Below are 16,175 nucleotides of genomic sequence, written 5' to 3' on the forward strand. Positions count from 1 at the left end.
AAAAAAAAAAAAAAAAAAAAAAAAAAAAAAAAAAAAAAAAAAAAAAAAAAAAAAAAAAAAAAAAATACATACATATATATATATATATATATATACACACACACACATATATTAAATTTCAGGTCTCAACAAGATGTTAGATCTTTTCTGTTTGTTTGTTTAGACAGAGTCTTGCCCCTGCTGAGGCTGGTCTCAAACTCCTGAGCTCAAGTGATCCCCCACCTCTATCTCCCAGAGTACTAGGATTACAGCGTGAGCCACCTCACCAAGCCAAGATGTTAGATCTTAACAAAGAGGTTTTTTTGTTTATATTTGTTTGTCTTGTTTTTTTTTTGTCTTGAGACAAGGTCTCACTCTGTTCCCAGGCTAGAGTGCTAGAGGATTATAGGCTTGACCCAGGAGCCTGGCCTTGTTTGTTTGTTTTTTTTTTTTAAGAGACTGTGTCTCACTATGCACATGCATGAGCTGCTGCACCCAGCTAACAAAAGGTTTCACTGCTGACCCTTTATTTTGTTTTGATCTTCACTCTGAGGCCATTTTTACTGGCAGTACCCTGGATTTGATTTTTGTCCTGAGATAATTTCTTACTTTGAGAGCCTTGTGTCAGACAGAGAGGGGAGGAATGAAAAAAGATTTTATTGTTTAATCTAACAAGTACTTTTAGAAATATTTTCTCTAGCTGGGCATGGTGGCTCACACCTGTAATCCTAGCACTTTGGGGGACTGAAGCAGGAGGATCACTTGAGGCAAGAAGTTTAAGACCAGCCTGAGCAAGAGTGAGACCCCGTCTCTACAAAAAATAGAAAAATTAGCTGGACATGATGGTGCGTGCCTACTTAGGAGTCTGAGGCTTGAGGATCTCTGGAGCCCAGGAGTTTGAGGTTGCAGCGAGCTATGATGATACCACTGAACTCTATCCCAGGCAATAGCGAGACCCTGTCTTCATCACAAAGAAAAAGAAAAAAAGAAAAAAGAAAGAAAGAAATATTTTCTTTAAATTCTGCTTGAAAATTGAACAGTTTCTTTTTTAGTTCATCTCTCTCCTGAAATGCCTTATCATAGGCAGCTAAAATAAGCCAATTGGCATTTTCAGCAATCTTCTTGAAAATATTGTTAGCTAAATTCACAACTTTGTTAGATATCTTTTCTGGCTTCTAAGTTACCGCAGACGATAGCCAATACATAACACAGGTTCCCCTTTCTCCAGCTTCCAGTAGCTATTTCCTCACTGTTCTTCCTGCCTTCGCTAACAGTCTCTTCCCCATCCTTCTAACCTCTGCTTGCCACTCAGTCCCAAAGCCAAAGCTATAATACATGGTTTAGGTTTTTGTTATGGTAGCACTCCAGTTCTGATACCAACTTCTATTTCAGTATTTATTACTATAACAAACCAGCCCAAAACACAGAAGCTTAAAACATTAAATTCATTATTTCTCATGATTTCATGGCGTGACTAGGCTTATCTGGAGAGTTCTTCTGCTCCATGTGGTGCAGCTGAGGTAGCTCGTTCAACTGCATTCAGCTGGGAGCTCGGATGGGACTGGAGCATCTAAGATGGTCTCTGATCCTCCAAAGTCTCTCTCTACGTGGCTTCTCATCATTTAGTAGTCTAGGCCAAGTTTCTTTAAAGCATGTGGCTGTGCTCGCTTTGGCAGCACATATACTAAAATTGGAACGATACAGAGAAGATTAGCATGGCCCCTGTGCAAGGATGACACGCAAATTCATGAAGCGGTGCATATTTTTTTTTAAATATTAAAAAAGAAAATAAAGCATTGTGGCTGGCTTCCAAGAGTATGAAGCCTCAATATATAAGTACTTAGTAAGCACCATGCTTGCTAATGTCTCACTGGCGAAATCAAGTCACATGGCCAAACCCAGACTCGATATGGAAAGGGACTGCACAAAGTCATGAATGTTGGGAGGTGTTGGTCATTGGGGGCCACCAATATAATAGTCTGCCACAGCTTCTGCTTGTCATGTGTCTGCCTGCCATAACTGGAATGACTTAAGAGGTAATATTGGGTGTTTTGTAAGCTAGCAAGAAAAGATTAGTTGGGCCAATCAGTCTCTTCTTCCAGGATTTTAGAATTGGGACACTGGAAGATCAGCTCAATTAGCTAAGAGGAGCTGAGTAAAAGGTCCTATAGACTCAGGAGCTGGGACCACGATTTCGGGACCTAAGGAAGCTGACAAGGAAACAGAAGTAGATCCACAGAGACGGAAGCATGGAATAGACTTACGCAGAGAAACAGAAATAAGAGAGATCATATTGGCTCTGAGAGCTGTCAAGAGCAGCCTTATTCCTGACTTTCCAATTCACAAGAAGCCTAGGTGAATATATTTCCCACCCTTTTGTGCCCTTGAAAGTATCGACTGCATTCTCACAATAAAGTACCCTTTATTTGGAAAAGAAAAACAAGGGTAGCTAAGGCCAAATAATAGTGGGTATTTAACTGCTTCCCAAAAGGATTTGGACTTTATTCACCAATGAGGGTTTTGAGAACATGAGTTTTATGATCCATCCAAGTTTTTAGAAAATAATTCTGGTGTCACCATAAAAGAATTAAAGAAATGAAAGATCATTCAACAGATGTTTATTGAGTATCTCCTATGTACCAAGTACTAGGGATAAAATGGTGAACCATATAGGCACAATCTCTACCTTCATGGAGTATACATTCTAGCTGGGAGGAGGAGGAAGTGGTAGGAAAAGTACATAGTAAACAAATGCACAAAGAACCAAGATGATTACCGAAAGTGATAGTGGCTATGAAGACAATTAAGCAGAGCCTGGCTGGGTGGCATGCGCCTATAGTCCCAGATACTTGAGAGGAGGATCACTTGAGCCCAGGAGTTCAAGGCCAGCCTGGGCAACATAGTGAATAGTGAGACTCCATCTCTTAAGAAACAAAACAACCAGACAGTTAAGCAGGATGATGTAAGAGAGATGGAGGTAGAGTTAAAGGTTTCTTTAGATAGGCTAGTAAGGAAATCTCTCTGAGGAGGAAATATTTGAGCTGAATGCCAAATGATCTTGGAAAGACATTCCAGGCAAAGGAATAGCAAGTGTAAAGGCTGTGAGATTGTTTCATGTGTGGTGAGTTCAAGGAACAGAAAAAGACCGATATAGATAGAGGTGTAGTAGTTAGATGGCAGACTACCTAATCAAACAAGTTTTCTTTTCTTTTCTTTTCTTTTTTGAGACAGAGTCTCACCTGTTGCCCCGGCTAGAGTGCTGTGGCATCAGCCTAGCTCACAGCAACCTCAAACTCCTTGGCTCAAGCAATCCTTCTGCCTCAGCCTCCCGAGTGGCTGGGACTACAGGCATGCGCCACCATGCCTGGCTAATTTTTTCTATATATTTTTAGTTGTCCAGCTAATTTCTTTCTATTTTTAGTGGAGACGGGGGTCTCGCTCTTGCTCAGGCTGGTCTCGAACTCCTGAGCTCAAGCAATCCTCCCGCCTCGGCCTCCCAGAGTGCTAGGATTATGGGCATGAGCTACCTCTCCGGCCAAACAAGTTTTCTATGTTAAGGAGTTTTAGATTTTATCCAAATAGCAATGGGCTTTGAAGGGTTTTTAGCTGAGGAGATAAAGCTGATGAGATTTATGTAATAAAAAGATCACTCTGGCTGATATTTGGAGAATGGTTTGGAGGGCAAGCATGACCCACTTAGGAAGCTATTGCTGTAGTTCAAGTAGATGATTGTGGACTGGACTAATGTGTAGTATAGGAGTTGGGGAGAAATGAAATTATATTATAAATTGGAAGTAGAGTTGATAAATCTTTCCAGATAATTTCAAAGTAGGGGATGAGGGAAATCAAGGTTTTGGCTTAAGCAGTACACTTACAGAGAAGGAGAAGATTAAAGAAGGAACAGGTTTGGATTGTGAGGCTAAATCTAGAATTCTCTGAACATGAAAAGATTGAGATATCATTGGATATCCAAGTCAAATATCAGATAGGCAGCTGGATATACAAGCCTGGGGCTGAGGGAAAGGTCAGGGCCAGACATATATATTTGGGAGTCATCAGCATATAGATTGAATTGAAAGCCATGGGAATTGACGAGTTCATTCTGGGAGAGAGTATACATAGAAAAGAGAAGGGAGCTCAAAACCTCCAACATTTAGAGGCCAGGCAGAGAAAGAGGAGCTGTCAGCAAAGGAAACAAAGATGGAGTGGCTAGTGTCATGAAAGGCAAGAGAAGGAAATATTTAAGAAGAAGGGTGTGGTTAACTGTGTCAAAACTGCTTAAAGGTCAAGTAAGATGAACATAAACAGAGGGGTTTGCTATGTGGAAGGTATTGGTCATCTTGACAAGAGCAATTTCAGTAGAGTGGAGGGAATAGAAACCCAGTTACCATGTTTTAATAGGGCAGGAATGATGAGGGGAAATTGGGCAGTAGTAATGGGAACATAAAGAAATGCACAGACATTAGAACCATTCTGATGAGGGGCAGGATCTGGGGAGAGAGGGAGGTGATCATAGGGTTTTTACAGGTAATAAGGAGAGTGGTACTGCCACCAAGAATGGAAAAAGGGGTATACAGAAAGGAAAACAATGATTTTCAGGGTGGGACAAATCAACTTTAATATGCTGGCAGTTCATTCGTGTGACAAAATTAAGCAGTTAGAAATTTAGGACTGAAGCTTGAGGATTTCCAAATCTATATGTCCAGCCTAGGCGTGCAGAATGGTCTGGGCTGGACATACAGATTTGAGAAACACCAACATAAAGATTGTGTTGCTTGCCAGGCACCGTGGCTCAGCCTATAATCCCAGAGACTCAGGAGGCTGAGGTGGGAGGATCACTTCAGGCCAGGAGTTGGAGACCAATCTGGGCAACATAGTAAGACCTGTCTCTTAAAAAAATTGGCCAGGCACGTTGGCTCACGCCTGTAGTCCTAGCACTCTGGGAGGCCATGGCAGGTGGATCATTTGAGCTCAGGAATTCGAGACCAGCCTGAGCAAGAGCGAGACCCCATCTCTACTAAAAAAATAGAAAGAAATTAGCTGGAAAACTAAAAATATATAGAAAAAATCAGCCAGGCATGGTGGCCCATGCCTGTAGTCCCAGCTACTTGGGAGGCTGAGGCAGAAGGATTGCTTGAGCCCAGGAGTTTGAGGTTGCTGTGAGCTAGGCTGATGCCACGGCATTCTAGCCTGGGCAACAGAGCGAGACTCTGTCCCCCCTCCCCCCGCAAAAAACAGAAAAAATTAGCCAGGTGCAGTGGTACATGCCTGTGTCTGGAGTCTGAGGCAAGAGTATCACTTGAACCCAGGAATTTGAGGCTGCAGTGAATGATGAAGTCACCACTGTACCCCAGCTTGGGCAATAGAGTGAGACCTGTCTCTAAAAAAAAAAAAAAAAAGTTGTGTTGGCTGATCATGAGTGTAAGTAAGAGCTCCAATCAATGTAGAGTAAAAGGAAATAAAATCAAAGACAGACCTTGGAGAACACTTGTATTGAAGGGATGGTCAGAGAAAGAAAACCAGCAAAGAAAACTAAGGAAGAATTATAAGAGAGTTGTATCATGGAAGCCAAGAGAAAAAGGCTCTTCAAGAAGGAAAGAGTGGTCAACAATGCTGTCTTAGTCCATTTTGTGCTGCTCTAACAGAATTCCACAGAGTGGGTAATTTACAATGTTTACAATGAACAGAAATTTATTAGCTCATGGTTCTGGAGGCTGGGAAGTCCAAGATCAAGGAGTAGGCATCTGTGAGGGCCTTCTTGCTGCATCATCCATGGCAGGAGAGCAAAGAGAGGGTAGGGGGAGTGAGAGCTGAATTCATCTTTTTTATTTTTGGAGGGGGGACAGGGTCTTGGGCTATAGAGCAGTTGTGTCATCATAGCTCACTGCAACCTCAGATTCCTGGGATCAAGTGATCCTCCTGCCTCAGCTTCCGAGTAGCTGGGACTACAAGTGTGCTCCATTGTGCCTGTGCTCGGCTAATTTTTAAAAAATTATTTGTAGAAACAGGGTCTCCTATTGCCCAGTTTGGTCTCAAACTCCTGGCATCAAGAGATCCTTTCACCTCCACCTCCCAATGTGCTAGGATTACAGGCGTGAGGCACTGTGCCAAGCCTGGGGCAGTGCTCCCATGACCCAGACTCCTCCCATTAGGCCCCACCTCCCAAAACGACTGCACTGGGAATCAAATTTCTAACAGATGAACTTTGGGGGACATATTCAAACCATAGCAAATGCCAAGTGCTACAGAGAGTTCAAGTATACCGAATATAGAGAAGTAATTGGTAGCACTGACACTTAGAAGGCCACAATGACCGGGGCTTCTTGTGTCCACAGGCCTCTCCAACATCAACCAGACTCGTCTTGATTTTCACTTCTCTGATACAACTGCTGGTGGCATGGAGGTTCAGCAGGCCAGCCTCATGTTCTTTGTGCAGCTCCCTCTCAATACCACCTGGACTTTGAAAGTGAGAGTCCTTGTGTTAGGCCCACATGACTCCAACCTCACCTTGGCTACTCAGCACTTACTGGAGGTGGATGCCAGTGGCTGGCACCAGCTCCTCCTGGGGCCTGAAGCTCAGGCTGCCTACAGCCAGGGGCATCTGACCCTGGAGCTGGTACCTGAAGGCCAGGTAGCCCAGAGCCCAGTCATCTTGGCTGGGGCTGCCCATAGGCCTTTTGTAACCGTCCAGGTGAGAGTTGGAGGCAAGCACCGGGTTCGACGACGAGGCATCGACTGCCAGGGAGGGTCCAGAATGTGCTGTCGACAAGAGTTCTTTGTGGACTTCCGTGAGATTGGCTGGCATGACTGGATTATACAGCCTGAGGGCTATGCAATGAACTTCTGCACAGGGCAGTGCCCGCTCCATGTGGCAGGCATGCCTGGTATTGCTGCCTCCTTTCATACCTCGGTGCTCAATCTGCTCAAGGCCAACATAGCTGCAGGCACCGCTGGAGGGGGCTCATGCTGTGTGCCCACAGCCCGGCGCCCCCTGTCTCTGCTGTACTATGACAGGGACAGCAACATTGTCAAGACCGACATACCTGACATGGTGGTAGATGCCTGTGGGTGCAGTTAGCCTATGTGTGGTCCAGGCAGCCCAAGGTGGGCAAACACCCTTGGGCATAAAGGGCAGAAAGAAATGCCCTTCTTTGAGAGGAGGGACTGACCCCATTCTCTGTCCAGAATGTAGATTCCCTCTTCCTGAGCAATCTATAGAAATTATCCCACCTTTGACTTGATGAGAAGTTCATTTAAGGAGAGTCACTGTACCATCTTCACGACCACTAGCGTCTCTCCTACGGCATAGTCCATCCAGCTAGCTCCACCTGCTCAACCCCCACTCCAGGGACTTGGACCCACCTCCCACCCTGAGCAATGCCACCTGGTTGCCAGGCAAAGACACCATTAGCTCACCCTTAATTAACCCCATAATCCACCATGCCTCCCTGCTCTTTCCACACAATGGTCCCCACTCTAGGATGAGTTGACCCAGCCCTTTCCCCTGATTTTCTGGATCTCCAGAAAGCCCCTTCTTTGGATCCACCAAAGATTAGATCACTGCTCTCCAAAGTGGGGCTTACCCCGCTCTGAGTCTTGAGGCCCTTTCCTTCTTACTTGCCCAGGTGAGCTAAAAATGCTCTCTTTGCATTCTCTCATTCACTTTCTGTCCTTCTCTTCCTTGCTCTATGTTCTTAGGGGCCGAATTACCTGAGCTACATCACTTGAGCTCCTCTGCCCTCTGGCTTCCTGCTGAGTTTGACCAAGGGAAGACACAGGCGGGATACCAAAGGATAGGAGGAGACAGAAGTCAGGGTATTTCTTATTCCTGCTTCCTCTCTGCCTAGGTGCCATAGTTCTGTGTACCTGTGGCTGTGCTGTGTCTATATAGCACCTCTCATTACCTCTTTCATGGCTCCCCCTCTGCCTAGGTTCTGATATCGTTGCTTCAACATCAGGGGGTCCTAATGACTTTCCACTTTGCTAGTCTCTGGGGGTTTCAATATCCCTTATGGTTCTCTTAACCCTTCCTACACCTCTGAATAATTCTTTCACTATGTCCTCTTGATGAGACAAACACAGACAGCTGAGTAGGTCCTTTGTCTACTGCCAGGATCCTAACTGCCACCCCAGAGGACACAGAGCCTGCCTGCCCTGCCCACTCTGCTTTGTCTTAACATGGATTGCTCAGGACTTAGCTCTTGTATCCGTCTCACACTTCATGCCTCTTCCTCCCCCAGGCTGCCTCCTCTTCTTTCTTAAGCTCCCCCTTCATCTTTCCAGAAACGTCTTTGATGGTCTCATGGCTAATAAAGACCTAGATTTTACCTGCTCCTCTCCTCCCTCTGTACTCACTCCAAAAGATGAGACAGATCAATGCTCAGCCATTAAGTAAGCCAACAATCTGTGGTCACATAAGTGGTGGGAGGCAGAGGCATGCTCAGAGCTGGCTACCAGCACCTCTGACTTGCCTGCTTTTCACCCACCCCCAGGGCTGCATCCAGGAGTCCTGCCTGGAAGCTGGAACTGGCAAGGATTGCTTGAGTGGGCCAGGGAGAAGAGGAAGCCCTGGGGTGAGGAATGGGTGGCATTTGCTCTGAGAGAGGTCTTCTTTAGACCTTTGCCCTTCTTCCCCCACCATCTCCTCCCTTTGGCTGGACAGCCCTGAATGGTGGGTCGATATTGTCTGCAGCCCAAGGCCGAGTTTGCGTAAAACCCATGTGTCCTTTGGTGAACGTGATGTCTGTGTTTGCTCAGCTTATAACCCTCTCCTACCAGGGTAAGAGGTCCCTGAAATAGGAGACCTAGGAGAGAAAGTCTGAAGGGACCTCCTGAGGGACTGCAAATCTGAGCTGGGGGGCTTTCTGAGCAACCCATAGAAGTTATCCCACCTTTGACTCGAGGAGACCTTCATCTAAGGAGAATCTAAGGAGGTCTTCTGGTGTCTCTCCCTCTCCCTTCTGCCACTGTCGCCCCCTCCCAATCCCCCTTCCCCACCCCATCTAACTTCCTTCCCTCCAGCTACAGTTTTAGTCACCAGGGCTAAGACTAGCGTAAGGTGAAATGAGGCACTCACCTTGGGAGCAAAATTTTAAGGGGATGGCAAAAAAAGTCATCAATCAAGATAAATAAGATTTAAATGCAGTATTTTTAAAAAATCAAAATGCAAAAAAATTCGCAATGAACAAAATAGCATATTTTAAAATAAACATAGGATCAGTATTATTCCCTTTCTTTTTTGGCTCTGCTTTCTGTAAAAAGGGGAAAGAGTGGGTCTGTCTTTTTCCAAATATTTTCTTCCAGAGCCTCCTAGCCCCTACTTCTAGACTCCTTCAGGCTTTTCTCATTTGGGCAAGATAACCACTCCCACTTCTACTTCCTTACCCACCCCAAACCTGTTGTTGCTACCCCCCAGCCCCCAACCAGGTTGGTGGTAGGGCAGGCAGTGAGGCAGATGGCTGGGGTATTTATAACCTGGGAGCACTTCTTGGGAAAAGTGACTAAGATGCTAAGAGCATATTTATAGCTGAGCTCTGACGTAAGTGTCAGTGGGGAGGTAGGGCCAGGCCAGCGCAGCAGCAAGGGGGTGGGAAGAGCTGGAAATTGGGGGCACCCAACCCAGAGTGTGGGGAGAGATAGGGTCAGCGACTCCCGCAGCCACTTCTTGTTGCTTCCCCTGACTCTGTCTCCTGACACCAACAGGTAAGCTCTCTGAGGCACCACCATGGGCAGACTTCTCCACTTTGCAATTCCAGATCCCAGTGGGTAGAGGGCTGTCACTCATCAGCCGCCAGCAACAGAGAGGGAGCTGGGGCCTGGGGAGAGCACTGGGCAGAGGGCTTAAATATGTTACGAGGCCTGGGGAGAAATGCAGGGTGGACAGGAGGGTTTACGAGTCTCATTGCCCCTCCTCCCCTTGAAGTTCTAGGAAGAACCTGGCACTGATCACCAAGCTCCATTGCCACGTGTCATTGTGATGAGGTCCAAAACCAAAGGTAGCAGTGAGGTGGGTCCTGAGGACAGCCTCTGCTCTCCAGCAGTGGCGACGGGGAAAGGGCAGAGGATCCAGCTTCTCCCTGTCTCCTGTGGGTGCAACAGGGTCCCCAGAAGCAAGAGGTTGAGGAGTGCTTCCTTGCTCCACTGCCCAGAGCAGCCCCTTCCCTGTACCTGGGAAGCTCCAGTCAGCTACCAGCCACCTGCCGTCCAGTAGCACAGCACTGCCACATGGTGGACACTGGTGGTACTGAGGCCCAGCCCTCACAGTGCAAACTGTGTCCCCCTGGTGCCAGATCTCTCTGTCCCTCTTGACAGTGCGCACTGGCTAAGTAGAGGGGAGATGAATAAAGAGGAGTAGGGACACATTTCCAAATCACACTCACTTCCCCCACAGCTTTCTCTCCCTCAAGCTTCTTGAAGAAACTGGGATATATGGGCCGGGCGCGGTGGCTCACGCCTGTAATCCTAGCTCTCTGGGAGGCCGAGGCGGGCGGATTGTTTGAGCTCAGGAGTTCGAGACCAACCTGAGCAAGAGCGAGACCCCGTCTCTACTAAAAATAGAAAGAAATTAATCGGACAACTAAATATATATAGAAAAAATTAGCCGGGCATGGTGGCGCATGCCTGTAGTCCCAGCTACTTGGGAGGCTGAGGCAGGAGGATCGCTTGAGCCCAGGAGTTTGAGGTTGCTGTGAGCTAGGCTGACGCCACGGCACTCACTCTAGCCCGGGCAAAAGAGTGAGACTCTGTCTCAAAAAAAGAAACTGGGATATAAAGAGAAAAGTTAGCATGAGGCCCACCTTCATGAGTTCAAGGTGGAGGGGCCTTGGCCCTCCCATTTAAAAATGTGAGAAAGTGTGGTAAGGAGAGCTAAGATTGGAGACTAAGATTGCTGAACTCTCCTTGCTTTGTTCTCAAAAGTCCTTAAACCTCCCATTTCCCATCCCCATTAACAGAGGTCTGGGCCTGAGCATGCCTGTAATCCCAGCACTTTGGGAGGCTGGAATTGGGAGGATCACTTGAGGCCAGGAGTTTGAGACCAGATTGGGCAACATAGTGAGACCCCCATCTCTACAAAAAAATAGAAAAATCAACTGGGTGTGGTGGCACGTGCCTGTAGTTCCAACTACTCAAGAGGCTGAGGCAGGAGAATTGCTTGAGCTCAGGATTCAAGGATGCAGTGAGCTATGATTGAGCCACTACATTCCAGACACCTGGGCAACAGAGTGAGATCCTGTCTCTAAAAACAAAAACAAAAACAAAAACAGGTGTGGCACTGCTTCTAGAATGCCCCAAATTTAGGCAACTCTCACAGTCCCTTGAAAGAGAAGCAGCAGCTGGGTACAGGCCTTCCCAAGTCACGTGCCCTTCTGCCAGCCCTGATGGACTATGCTCTGCATAAGATTGCATCACCACTACCACCACCTCTCTGGGTTTCCCCAGACATCACGGTAACGTGTTCCCTACCCCCGCTTTCCCTGGCGCTCTTCCATGTTGTGCTCCAGTCCAATTGGACTCTGGGCAGCCAGCACAGCCAAGGTCAGGAAGTGACTTCCGTGCCTCGTGGCACTGCCACCTGGGCCTGAGCAAGAGGGCTCTGTTCTCTAACTGTGCACCCCCCACCCTAACCCCTGTCTCAGCCCCAGTGCTAGAAATAAAGAGATCAGAATTCTCCTTGTGGCAAAGAGACCCTAGAGAAATAACCACTGGAACTCACAGCTGGCTTATGGCAACTGCTGCAGCAGTGGTCAAGTTACAAAGACTGGAGGTATGGCAGAAAATTGCCCTTCCCCACCTGGCTCATATGGAGTTCCCTCCCCCAGTCCCAGACCTTGGGGACTGAGCATGTGAAATCATCCTCTTTCTTGCATCATGCATGTCCACATTGCTCCCCCCAACCCCCATACCCCTACCTCAAGCCCAGTCATCATGGCCAGATGGTGAAACCTGAGCTGGGAGGGGGGGACCTCCACCCCCTGCAAGGGCCTGATGAACAGCACAGCTGGCCAATCCTGGGGCTCAGAGAGTAGGTCAGCAGGCTGACCATTAGGTTTGGGAGCCCCCAGCAGCTGGCTCTAAAGAGGCCCCAGGTCAGTAGCCAGACAGGAGGTGTGAGGGTCAAACACAGCTACCCATCAGATGATCTACTTTCAGCCTTCCTGAGTCCTAGGCAATAGAAGACAGGTTTGGCCAAGGGTAGGTGTGGCACTGGTGTCTGCTGCCACTGGGCCCTCATTGGCTCCCATGCAATCAGACTCAACAGACGGAGCAACTGCCATCCGAGCAACTGCCCTGAGCCAGGGCAGTTCACCAGGAGCATGGGCCTCTCTGATGTCCAGCTCTCACTGGCGCTGCTGTGGGCACTGGTGTGGGCACAGGGGACAGGATCTGTGTGTCCCTCCTGTGGGGGCCCCACACTGGCACCCCAAGCAGAGCGAGCTCTGGTGCTGGAGCTAGCCAAGCAGCAAATTCTGGAGGGGCTGCGCCTGACCAATCGTCCCAGAATAATTCATCCTCCACCCCAGGCAGTGCTGACCAGAGCCCTTCGGAGACTACAGCTGGGGAGTGTGGCTGCAGGGAATGGGGAGGAGGTCATCAGCTTTGCTGCCATCACAGGTGGGTGAGGGAGAGAGACAGACAGAGAGCAGACAAGGAAGGGGAGGCAGAAGGGGAGCCTGGCAGAAGACGCAGAGGGAGTGGGGTGTGACAGGAGAAGGAGGAGTTGGGGCAGGGACTGGTTGCAGAGGACACAAGGCAGTCCCTGCTTTTCCTAAAGGGGGGTGTGAGGGAGAGCAATGGGCAGGGCTTGGGGCAGTCTCAGAGGAGAGCTTCATCTCTGCTCACATTTCTCTTTGCCTTCTCCATCTTTTGGGCAGACTCCTCTACTTCAACCTGCAGCTCCATGCTCACCTTCCACCTGTCCACTCCTCGGTCTCACTACCTGTACCACGCCCGCCTCTGGCTGCACGTGCTACCCACCCTTCGTGGCACTCTTTACTTGAGGATCTCCCGATGGGGCTCAAGGAGGAGGCGCCGAGGGTCCCGCAGCCTCCTCGCTGAACACCAAATGACTACCCCCGGCTGGCACGCCCTGACTCTGCCCTCTAGTGGCTTGAGGGGTGAGGAGTCTGGTGTCTTGAAACTCCAGCTGGACTGCAGACTCTTAGAAGGCAACAGTACAGTTACTGAACAACCAAGGTGGCTCCTGGACACAGCCAGACACCAGCGGCCCTTCCTGGAGCTTAAGATCCGGGCCAAGGAGTCTGGAGCAGGCCGGGCCAGGAGGAGGACCCCCACCTGTGAGCCTGGGAACCCCTTATGTTGTAGGCGAGATCATTATGTAGACTTCCAGGAGCTGGGATGGCGTGACTGGATCCTGCAGCCCGAGGGGTACCAGCTGAATTACTGCAGTGGGCAGTGCCCCCTGCACTTGGCTGGCAGCCCGGGCATTGCTGCCTCTTTCCATTCTGCTGTCTTCAGCCTCCTCAAAGCCAATAATCCTTGGCCTGCCAGTACCTCCTGCTGTGTCCCCACTGCCCGAAGGCCTCTCTCTCTCCTCTACCTTGACCATAATGGCAACGTGGTCAAGACGGATGTGCCAGATATGGTGGTGGAGGCCTGTGGCTGCAGCTAGCAAGAGGACCTGGGGATTTAGAGTGAAGAGATCAAGTTGAGGGTTCCCAGGCAAAGGGCATCTGAGGCTGGAGGCATCAGATTCCTGATCCACACACCCACCCAACAGCCACCTGACAATATGTCTGGGTTGATCCCAGGGGACCCAAATGGGCACTTTCTTGTTCCAGACACTGGCCTATTCTAGGCTGGTTGGTGTGTGGGGAGAGGGGTAAAGTGTTTCCTCTAAAGGGCTCTACCCAGAAAGCATGGTTTCCTACCCTAAGTCCTGTGAGAAGATGACAGGGGCTAGGGAGGGAGGGAGGGGAGGAGAAGACAAAGAAAAATTACTTAGTCTCTCCCAAGAAGAGAACGTCCTCAAGTGAGGGGAGGAGGAAGCAGGCTTGTGGCAGGGCATACAGGCTGGCCGAGGCTAAGGACTGTTGAAGTGTTTTAAGAGAGGGCCAAGGGGGAAATGGGCAAGGTGCTGGGGGACGATGTTTAGGGGAGTCCCAGAAATGGGAGTCAAGAGAGAGGGGCGCTAAGCCTAAGAAGTTCTCTGGTCTTCCCTAGGGCACAGGATCCACTGGGGAGACAAGCTTTATACTTTCTTAATAAAATGAGAAAGAAAATCAACAAGTGTGAGTTATGAAGAAGAATTAGGGTGATGGTCTAGAGCAACAGTTCTCAGAATGTGGTCTGGGGACCTCTGGGAGGTCCCTGAGACCCTTTCAGGGGTGTCCACAAAGTCAAATCTCTTTTCACAATAATACTAAGATGTTATTTGCCTTTTTAATTCTCATTATCTCAAAATTGTACAGTGGAGTTTTCCAGAGGCTGTGCAGCTTGTGATTACATCATCTAACATCATTGTTAATGGAATGTGTGCTTGTGTATTCTTGTGTCTTACAGTTTTTTCAATTCTAACTTCTAATATGGTGAATGGATAGATATAAATCACACAAACAGAAGCTCGATAAATTTTATAAGTATATAGGAGTCTCAAAACCAAAACACCTGAGAATTACTGATCTACAGAATTGAGTGGGGAGAAGAAAACAGTGTGTTCTGAGAGACCTCTCTTGCTGGGCGCAAGTAGCCCTAGCTACTTGGGGGGCTGAGGATCGTTTGTGGCCAGGAATTTGAGGCTGCAGTGTGTTATGATCATACCTGTGAATAGACACTGCACTTCAGCCTGGGCAACATATCGAGACCCCATCTCTAAAAATAACTATATAAATTAAAGACCTCCTCTGGAAGAAGAAGCACGAGTCTGGGACAGGAGCATGTGTGGGGTGCCTTCTTTTTCAGTGACCATTGGTCTTGCTTGACTGAGCTGGGTCCTGAACCTCTGAGTTAACTGGTCACAGTCCCAGACCTTCCCCTAACTTCATCTTTTCTTTTCCCCCTTGACAGTCTGAACAGTTAACCTTCCATGCCCAAGGAGGTGGTCCTTGGAAGCAGAGCTAGGATGTGGGAGGTCTGTCTGAGAAGGTGACAGAAAGGGGAAGGGACTCCTTTCTCCCACCATGCTTTTTCCTCTTTCTCCTAAAAGTCAGAGAGACTGAAATAGCTGCCCCTCCTCCATATCTGGTCACCACAGCAACACAAATCTAAGGGGATAGGGCACATCCCTGTCAGGCACGACCGCCGGGCACTAGCATCCTCTGCCGGTGTGCCTCTCCCTTTCTCTGGGCTCACACATCCCCTCCCTGGGCTCCTAAATGGGGTTTGGTGAGGGAACCAGTCAAAGCTCCTCCTTCAGCTCCCGGTCCCCTCTGCCTCGACTCCGAGAGGGTGTCCTGTGCCAGAATGGCCAGCAGAGGGAGCAGAAAGCCTTGACGAACCGAAAAAGAGCCTGCAGTGTAGAGGTGCGGAGGTCTTCACAACTTCGAGATGGAGAGCGGGGTTCTCGGGAAAGGTGCTTCAGATCCAGGGCTCCTTATAACTTTGTGAACACACACCCTGCACCCAGCCTCAGCCGCTGCTCCTCTCTTTTATGTATCGTAGATCCCTCACCTTCTGCCAGAGACCCCAAGCCCTTAACTCGATTTGCCCCAAACCCCCAGCTCTGTCCAGCCTCTCCAAGTTCCATCCACAGAACGAGGCCAGGAGATAAACCACAGGATGGCAGAATGCTCAGTTTGCACCAATCAAAGTCTACTACCCTACCTCCAATATTATCTTTCTTTGGTGAACTTCTCCCCACCCACCCACCTCAGCCCCGCAATATTTTCCTCAATCTGTTTTTCTGGCTCTGGTTCAGGGTCTCTTTGGGGACAGCCGATCCAAGGATCCATGCCGGGATTTACTGTTCACCAACAGCAGCGTGTTCAGCCGGGGCGGGGGGGTAGGCAGTATAGGGTCCCTCAAGGGAGGGGGAGGATCCTGGGGGTCCTGGGGGTGCAATAAGCCCGGCACCCCTTCTCTTGCTTCCAGCTACCCCGCCTCATCCTTCAAAGCAGCAAGAGGGAGGGAAATAGGAGGGAGGTGAGGGGCGAGCGGGAAGAGCGGTGGCGCGCCAGCGGCTGGAGCGAGAAAAAGTTTTTGCAAAAGGAAAAAAAAAAGTTTGCGCTTCTCGCGGGTGG

At 48.8% G+C, this 16,175-nt stretch overlaps 2 protein-coding genes across 3 annotated transcripts in view; both read left to right on the forward strand.

Moving 5' to 3' along the window:
• Positions 1-12,906, forward strand: part of INHBC (inhibin, beta C) — a 16,678-nt gene extending 3,772 nt beyond the window's left edge. Inside the window, exons 2-3 of one of the 2 annotated variants that reach the window (XM_012654548.1) lie at positions 6,315-7,083; positions 12,852-12,906. In XM_012654548.1, coding sequence (XP_012510002.1) covers positions 6,315-7,057 — 743 coding nt within the window. In that variant the 3' untranslated portion in view covers positions 7,058-7,083; positions 12,852-12,906. Of the gene's footprint in view, positions 1-6,314; positions 9,142-12,851 lie in introns of those variants that run through there. The other variant, XM_012654542.1, reaches the window with a different exon arrangement.
• On the forward strand, positions 11,922-14,104 carry INHBE (inhibin, beta E). Its single transcript, XM_012654558.1, has 2 exons — positions 11,922-12,591; positions 12,852-14,104. The coding sequence occupies exons 1-2, from the start codon at positions 12,294-12,296 to the stop codon at positions 13,607-13,609; spliced, it is 1,056 nt and encodes a 351-aa protein (XP_012510012.1). The 5' UTR covers positions 11,922-12,293; the 3' UTR covers positions 13,610-14,104.
• The last annotated feature ends 2,071 nt before the right edge of the window (positions 14,105-16,175 follow it).

This window comes from Propithecus coquereli, unplaced genomic scaffold, assembly GCF_000956105.1.
Source record: "Propithecus coquereli isolate 6110/MARCELLA unplaced genomic scaffold, Pcoq_1.0 Scaffold111, whole genome shotgun sequence".
Classification (NCBI taxonomy): Eukaryota; Metazoa; Chordata; class Mammalia; order Primates; family Indriidae; genus Propithecus; species Propithecus coquereli.

Excerpts from the sequence above, each read along its gene's own strand:
- INHBE (XM_012654558.1), top strand. The coding sequence starts at position 12,294 with ATGGGCCTCTCTGATGTCCAGCTCTCACTGGCGCTGCTGTGGGCACTG. Across the intron at positions 12,592-12,851 it reads CAGCTTTGCTGCCATCACAG|ACTCCTCTACTTCAACCTGC; the intron begins GTGGGTGAGGGA and ends TCTTTTGGGCAG.